General features: G+C 29.2%; 1 protein-coding gene across 1 annotated transcript; it reads right to left on the reverse strand.

The window, feature by feature from the left end:
• Window positions 1–1,739: 1,739 nt before the first annotated feature.
• On the reverse strand, window positions 1,740–8,934 carry LOC105115398 (Chaperone DnaJ-domain superfamily protein). Its single transcript, XM_011012273.1, has 7 exons — window positions 7,887–8,934; window positions 4,955–5,502; window positions 4,800–4,867; window positions 2,738–2,791; window positions 2,541–2,630; window positions 2,215–2,391; window positions 1,740–2,062 (listed from the first exon to the last, which is right to left on the reverse strand). The coding sequence occupies exons 1-7, from the start codon at window positions 8,372–8,374 to the stop codon at window positions 2,018–2,020; spliced, it is 1,470 nt and encodes a 489-aa protein (XP_011010575.1). The 5' UTR covers window positions 8,375–8,934; the 3' UTR covers window positions 1,740–2,017.
• Between the last annotated feature and the right edge of the window lie 259 nt (window positions 8,935–9,193).

Genomic DNA, 9,193 nt, shown 5'->3' on the forward strand with positions numbered 1-9,193 from the left:
ATATATTTTTTTTTTTATGAAATGAAACAATTGTTTTCATAAATTAATGTAAGATAGATATCTAGAACTAATATGTAGATGCTTAGTAGTTGACATGCACATTAAATTGACTTGCATAAGAATTTTATATTGAAATATTACTTGTATTTATAGAAAGGCTCACGTAACTTTTTGTAAGTGATTATTAGACTTAAGATCACGAAATTGTCATATATATATATATATATATATATATATATATAAAGTGTTATATTTTAATCCTACCACATGTTATCTTAATCAAAGGTAACAAATAAAAAAATATTGGGTATAGCATGAACTATATAAAGGTATTCAAATAATCAAGAAAAAAGAGATGATTTATCACCCTAGAAAAATTAGGAAAAATATTCTATCTATTCTCAAATACTTGCGCAACGTGAAACGAGATTTAAAGAAAGTTTTAAATCTGTTTCAAAGAATCAATAACTATATTGTTGTGAATAAACTTAATTTGACAGAGTAGAGAAATTTTATACTATAATGTTTTAATCAAAATATTATTGATAAAAGGATAATAATTACATTAAGAAATTGATCACTTAAAGGTTAAGTCAAACCATTTATAACTTTCTAATATTTGAAAAATCATGACAGATTGTTAGATATTGTACGTAATCTTTAAATATAAATCAATCACTTGTTGAATTGATAATAAATTAATTTATTAAATTTATTTAATCATATTTTATTTAGTATTGTAATTTATATTTGGGCTAATTTATAAAAGAATCTAATGGATCACACACATAAGAACCCTTTGGTTAAAAATTAAAATGAGATGATTTATTAAGTGTAACTTGATTGTAAATAAATTTAGAAATTGAATACTAGATTGTAATTAAAATAAAGGATTATGATTCTAAACTTATAAACAATCAAGGATGGTGAATAAATATCTAAAATTAGCCTAAAATAATATATATGATGTTATTTAAGCGTTAAATTAATAATTTATCATTTATAGAGTTTTTAGGTTTTTTTATAAATAGAAAGTAATGTCATTTATTTTCTAAGGTGAGTAGAGTATGATACATAAATACCTAAAATATAAACTAAAAGTGTTAGCATTAGAAGGTATAGTAATATCTCTCTTTTTAAAGGGTTTATGAGATTTCTTAATAGTGATTTGTGTATGTTACCATTAAAGGTCGGACACATGAATGATTTGTGGTTCACAATAACTCATCTTTTAAACAATTATTCAAAGTCAAAAAAAAATTTTGATCTTCAAGTAAAATTCATATAATCCCTAAACAACCTTAGATTTATTTAATGGAATCCTTGGAATTCCAAAAAAAATCTTAAATTTTTAGTTTTCACCGTATTTTAAAAAACTCAACAATTATAATTATCATGTACATGTATTTTAAAAAACTCAACAATTATAATTATAATTAACGATGCTTTAAAATTAGGTGCGTATATTACTCAAACGTATTAATATTATTCAGTTTAAATTCGCTGATTGGAGATGCTGAAAGTGAAAGATGTCAATGCATGCTCTTAATGTTTGGTAATCTTATAAGATCGGCTTTACGGGATCTGCTGTGGGAGTGGAGTGGGTGGATTAATTGGGAGACGTTGATCTTGAAATGCCTTATTGAAGTCAAATACCAAGTTACAATCAATAATTATTGACCACAAATTAAATATATATATATATATATATATATATATATATATATATATATATATAAAAGCAAAGAACATTAGTACATTATCCCTCTTTCTCATTGTTGCGTAGCATATCTTGTCTCTCATTGTGCAGAAATTAATCAAGGAACGTTGGAAAGCATGCAGAGGATGAACATGAACTATTCTGAATACATGATTTGTTTTCAATTTCCAGCAATTTGCGTCGCACACATCTATTCTGGATATGTTCTTCATTCTCCGTTTAGTTGATCGAGCTAGCTTCCCTTGTTGGTTTTCAAAGCTGAAGAAACTGAGTGCAAAAAAAATCCTGAATCGTCTACTAGTTAAACAACAAGTCTTGGGAGATGAAAGAAGCCCATGCATCCTGTAACCAACGTTGAAAAAAACTAGAATTATATATGTTGAAGCTATTTCTCATGATTTAACAGCATAAACCAGCCAAACATCTTAAGCAATTCCCGTTGTTGTAGCCCTTTCTGTGTTGGGTTCCAGCCAGGGCAAAAGGCAAAACTTTACCTGCAGGATGGAAAAGGCCTTCTCTGCGACGTATTTCTGTGAGAGTGTACCTCCTCTTTGTTGCAACTTGTCAGGATGGAGACATAGCCTTGCTTTCTGGTAAGCTTTCTTTACCTGTGAGCTCTCAATGAGGCTTGTCAGGGCGATTGCATACCAACCGCTATTTGGCCATAGAATCTGCGTTCATTCAATTTATAAAAAGATCATTGCACTATATATGAGTGTGTGTTTGATTTTATTGTTCATATATTAATTTGGAGAAGCCCTAACATACAGCAAAGGAAAACGCTGAAGCACGTAATATATAGCTAAATTAAAGAATATACGTGATGAAGTGTGGATAGCAGCAGACGGATGTTGGTTTCCTTGCCAGCTGACCACAACCTAATGTCTTCATCCAATAACTCCATCTCCATCTGTACAGTTTTTTTTTTTAAATAGAAAAGGAAACAAAAGCATCAATAAAAATCTTTTTTACTAATTTAATGAATGGTTAATTTTGCAGTACTGCAACGATGCTTACATCTTTTTCTGATTTTTCTACTTCTTCTCTTCTGGATTTCTTTAGCTCTTCTTCCTGCAAAAGTAGAAGGGGAAGTATATCTCAGACTTAAACTTGTTCCCACATTCAATCTCTTTAATTATCGAAACAATATTCATATTCAAAAAATAATATAAATGGATCATTCAAAAGTAACTGTGTATCTTTCTTCTTCTGTTTTTGGTAGAATGTAGTTATGTCTCTTGATGCTGAATGCCTAAAATCTTGACAATATTGGAGCAAATGATCCAGCATAAACGGAAGCTAACTAGCTTGTATCAAGATAACAGTGGTATTTAATTTCTCTTGTTGATACGCTGCTATACAAATACTAAATATTTTATCATTTTATTTGTTAGTGTACAGAGCTTGTTAGTTAAATATAATATAGATTTTGTTTATATAAATATAATTAATTTATTAATAAAAATTTATTTATCTAAAATAAAGATAAAATCCTTGACAAAAATTCTTTGCAAAAAAAATTATAAAGTCATTATAATTATGAGATTCTTATTGCATTAAAGAATTGTTTTAAATGTTTATAGTCAATATTCTATTAAAACCGGATTAATTTGAGTTGTTGAAACTATATATATATATATATATATATAGGTGTTTGTCGAAGATATATACACTAAATTGACCTACATGAAAATTTCATATGTGATTCTTAAATTTAAGATCATATATGTATAAGAAAAGGTTCACGTCATATTTGTTATGTAATTATTAAACTTGAGATTATTAAGTCATCTTATATAAAAAATGTTAAGTTTTAATTCTGCTACACATTGTCCTATTCAAGAGTAATAAATAAATAAATATTGGATATAACATGAATTATATAAAGATATTTAAGTATTCAAGATATGATTCATCACCCTAAGTGAATTAGAAAAAATATATCATATATTATCAAATAATATTGACTGTAAATCATTGCATAAGGTGGAATGAGATTTAAAAAGAGTTTTAAATCTTATTTAAATAATCAATGACTATATTGTTAAAAACAAATATGATTTAACAGAGTAGACACACTCATGTTATAATTTCTAAATCAAAAAATTGTTAACGAATGAATAATAATTATATTGAGAAACTAGTTACTAAAAGATTAAATCAAATCACTATTGACTTTCCTAATATTTTCAATATCATGACAGATTGCTAGATATTGTACTTAATCTTTAAAAATAAATCAATTAATTATTAAATTGATGATAAATTAATTTATTTAATTTATTTATTTCTATTTTATTTTATATTATAATTTATATTTGAGCCAACTTATTAAGAGACTTTATGAGTCATGCATGTATGAACCACTAGTCGGAAATTAAAATAAAATGATTAATCAAGTGTAACTTGATTCTAAATAAATTTTAAAAATTAAGAATAAGAATATAATTAACACAAGAGATTACAATACTAAACCTATAAAAAATCAATTAAGAATTTGATTGAGTAAATTTTTAAAACTAGTCTAAAATAACATATGTGATGTTATTTAAGAGGTAAATTGATATTTTTTATTCTTTAAATTTTAAATTTTTTTATAAATAAAAAGTTCTTTTATTTTCTTCAATAAAAAAAATATCCGAATTTTAAATTTTTTTTATAAATAAAAAGTTGTCTTTTATTTTCTTCAATAAAAAAAATATCATATGTAAATATTTAAAATATATATATAAAAAAAAACTAACACTCTAAAATATAGAAATCCTTTTCTCCTAAAAAGATTAAGAAAATTTCTCATTGGTGTTATGTATCGATTACTATTAAAAGATCGAATACTTAAATGACCTATGTTTTATGGCAACCCAGCTATGAAAAAAATATTAAAAGCTAAAAAAAAATATATGATTTACAATTAATTTTTACATAAATCCTAAATAACTCTATATTTATTTTATAAGATTATTAAAACTCTCAAAAAAAATTTAAAATTTATAATTTATACTGCAGGAATATATTTCTTGAAACCCAATATTCTTATAATCCATTTATCAATGCTTCGGAGAAAAAAGAAATGATTTACCATGGTACATTGCCTACTCCCATGTCCATCCATTTGATGGCCAGCAAGATCATGCACGTTACGCCTTTCTGCATAATTAATTCAACGACAAAGAGACAGATCTTGTAAATTATAATCAATAAAATAGCATATAAGACATCAGGATATTTCTTTACCTTCTGCTTCATCTGAGTGGTGATCCATCGAAACATTTTCGTGCTGTCTATCAAAAGATCTTGACCGGAATTTCTCCTTGGCCCATGCAATTGCTTCGTCAATAGAAACTGCTTCGCCAGTCCCTTCTCTATGATCAGAATTGATCTCGATAACATAAGAACTCATTACTTCATCTTCATCTTCATCTTCAACCTGTTCCAGTTCTTCTTCTAGCATTACATTACACTGTACACCAACTTTTGCCTCTGGTTCATGACACAGTGAAGAGGCCGGAGATGAAGGGGTGTTGAGTTCTAAATCATCCACAGAAATTTTGATGCTTCGGTGTGAATGGGGTTCAAGACTAATGGTTTCTGGGGATGAGACCTGCCGTGAAACCTTAAAATAAGAGGAGCAGCATCTGACTTTCTCATCAATGTATTCATTTTCCATGTAACATTTCTCGGCATGATTGCGTGGAAAAGATGGCGTATTCCATTGTCTCCCAGCTGGTTGTCCTTCGGGCCTCCCTGTGGCTGAGTTCCATCTGTAAGGTACATTGATTGGCCTATATGGATCAGATGAAAATATTAGCGTTCTAATTCATTGTTGAGATGCAAAACAGAGAGAACAAAGTTTTAGTGTGCTTGTATACATGGATATAGACATATATATAGCTGCTCATGCAACTGCAAATCATTAAGAAAAAAGCTCAGCACGTAGCTTACAAGTCGTCAACGAAAAGAAAGCTTATATTATCTTTTGATTTTCTTCCTTAAAAATTAGAAACAGAATAGTTTCATCACGCTCCATTCCACATGATTCACCACCCTTTGACGTTCTCTTTCTCCTTCTCATCCTCTTGTTTCTATTTTTATTTTTATTTTCCTTGATTCTGATGCTCTCTCGAGGCTCAGCTCTTCCTCCTGATTTTTTTTTTTAAAAAAAAAATTACTAATAAGCTTTTAATACACAATAGACATCCCTGTTTCTTTCTTTTCAAGAAATTTCAGACTTGAAACTCTTTTTTAATTAAAAAACATATTTCTATTAATTAATTTTTGGAATTTAAAATCTTTATTCTATTAAAAAAATCTCTTTAGATCTACTTGAGAAAAATCAATTCAAAATTCTAGAAATGAATTTTTATTTAAAAAGAAGTGACCATTGAGTTTCCTGAACTGAGGAACCTACCACAAACAAGTGTGTGTGTGTATATTGCCTATAATATAAAAGGTGTGGCTCTTTTAAGTTCAAATTAAAGTGTACATACATATATTGGGGGTTGGGGTGGAGGGGTTGAATTAAAAGACAGGGGATTAAAGTAAAAGACATGAGTAATATAAGTGGCATCTTTGAAATTTGGTTGAAAGTTCATTTATGTTCCTTATTTTTTTTAGATATTAAGACTGGTCTCTATAAATTTTTTTTAAAATATATTCTAGTATCAATAATAATCTAATAATAATTTAATAGAAAATAATAAAAAAATATTAATAAAGCTCAATTTTCATTCAATTTAATATTTTAATAAATATAATGTTCAAAGATGAAGTTGAGAAAATAATAATAACTTTATCAAAAATAAATTATAAAGTTTTATATATTATAAATTTAATATTAAAAAATAAAATTAAATAAAAAATTTTAAAAAATTCTCAAAACTTTTTTTAGAACTAAAGTAAAGAAAAGACTCGACTTTTCACTATTGAAAAGCCAAACCTTTTTAACATATGCAAATTATCCTCTCTTTTTACTCCATTCAAATAATCATCATTTTATTAGATTTGAAGCTAAGAATAACTATAAATATATCATTTCACCGAAACACTAATGATAAGACTTTGTATTGAAATATCGGATTGAATTAATTCTAATATTTAGAAATAAAACAAGCCATATGGAGGGGACAGAACAAATAATTTAAATTAAATTCAAATTAAAAAATTAAATGAAAATAATCTTCAATTATTTGTGATACTGTTCACGTAAATAAAACCACATTGAATTGCATTGATGATTAACAGTTCAATTTTTAATTATTGCTTAGAAATATATATGTTAGTATACTTTTTTTATTTTTACTTATTTGGTCCCATCTATGTTTATATCTGGGATATTAAATTTTATTTTTTTATATTTTAATTTTTAAAAGGTAAAAGAGAAAAGAGAAAAGAGAAAATCTATATATATATATTGGCCCCACACAAATGTACAAGAAAATTTCCATGTCAAAAACACCTTAGTCTATACTTTATTATAAAACATAATTTGACGATATATGGAGAACTTTCAACATAAATTATGTCTTCATAAATCGAGTAAAACATCATATGCGTGTAATTGAAATTTTTGTTTTGTAATAAAAAATCTGAAAATGAAATAATCATTATTCATTAATTGCGATCAATTAAATTAAACTTATAAACTAAAGTGCTAAAGCACAGGAGATCATGTCACACTCGTCTCCTTAGTTTGTTGCTCTTTCAGTATGTCAACTAGCAAATCATCGATCAGACACTTGGGATCATGAATTTCTTAGATACTCAATTGAAATTTCTTCTGCCAAGAAACAGGGGTTGAGTACTTGGGTTAAGTTAAAACTAAAATTAAAAAAAAAATAAAAAATAAAGAAGCTATTTATTTTGGTTGGAAGGAGATCTAAACACTTGAAAATTAAACAGTTTCTGTTTCTTCATTACAGATTAATTAGTGTAAGAATATGGATAGAGATTAATCTGACAGTACGAGGTTTTGTTTTAATTAATTTTCATCCCTTTTATTTGAAACTCCTGAACAATCTCTCTCAACTGCCGTTAGATGTTTTTTCAATCCTTTCTTAACCCCCGAAATTACGGGATCTTAAATATTATATAACGTAAAAACAGGAACTTACTTTCTAACCGACGAAGAGAGAGAGAGAGAGAGAGAGAGAGTTAAAAGATGGGGGACCTGAGCTTTGAAGCGAAAGAAGATAATGCAACGTCATCTCCGGTCACCAGCCGCCGTTGAGGACTAAGCTCCTCCGAACTTAGCACCGACGAAGAGTTGGACTTGGACTTGGAGTTGGCCCTTGACCGTTGCCTGGACCTCCTGCCTTCGTCCGACAACCTGAACACATCACTGTAGAACCCTTCTCCCCTAGCCGGGATTCTGAACGCCGGCAAGCTACGTCCGCCATTCTTTTTCCCTTTCGAAAGGGAGTCTGTTTCTGGGAGGAAAATCTCCTCATAGAAAGAAGAAGAAGAAGATCTGGTGAAATCGGCGGGGAATTTGCGAGAGAGAACACTCCTTGGAGGCCCACCGAAGACGTCAGTGAAGTCATCTGGGTCTAATCTGGCATCCATGGAATGTCTTGTGGTTGCAATGTCCTCCATGGAGCGGCGTCTTGGGACACTTGGCGTCGGCACTCCCATGCGCATTCGCCATGACTCATCCATGTATTATATCAAAACTAATTCGCCACAACGTCCTACTAATCTTGCTGATATATATGTGCGTGTAAAGGAAATACATGCCACATAAAGGAAAGAAGGGAAGACTATGAAAAATGAAATGCAAGAAAGGAAGAGATCAGGGAGGTTTAATCATGCATCTGGTGGATGCATGTGTGTGTCTAAATACGCAAGAGGAGATAAAAAAAAAAAGAAGAGAGGCATGAAGATATTAATTAAAAGATGTTGATCAAGATGTCTAGGAAAAAGGCAGGAGCAAGCGATTCATTGGCTCTCTCTTTTAAAGTTTTATGGATGTTGTTTTGTGGTTCATCTTTTCTTTTTTCTTTCCTGTCGGGGTGGGGAAGCAAATTAAGCAAAAGCGAAAGCAAGTTGGGAGGGTGATGATGAGATGATATTTAAAATGATGGAGGATCGATGCACTGGAAAATCACCACCGCCATCATCATCATCAGCGTTGGCACTCGCATGCTTTCCTGGAAAGATGTTTTTGGATGGTTGAAGAGTTTTCAGGCCCCACCCCCCCACCCATTCTTTTTTTTTTCGGTATTATCAGTTTCCCTCTGCTAGCTGTTCATGCTTGCTAAACTTGACATGAATAATAATTATAATCTAGCTAGGTGTAAATATCAAGTTTTGTCTTTCAGAGAGAAATAAAAAATAAATAAATATTACCAAGGGAAAACAATGCATAGCTAGATAGCATTTGATTTAACTTGAAGGAATCTATATGAAGGCACAAAACTATTTATCTAATTAATTTGGGAAATGTATGCATTTGAAGTCTTAGTTCTATATAAACTT

Source organism: Populus euphratica, unplaced genomic scaffold (assembly GCF_000495115.2).
Source record: "Populus euphratica unplaced genomic scaffold, PopEup_1.0 scaffold692.1, whole genome shotgun sequence".
NCBI lineage: Eukaryota > Viridiplantae > Streptophyta > Magnoliopsida > Malpighiales > Salicaceae > Populus > Populus euphratica.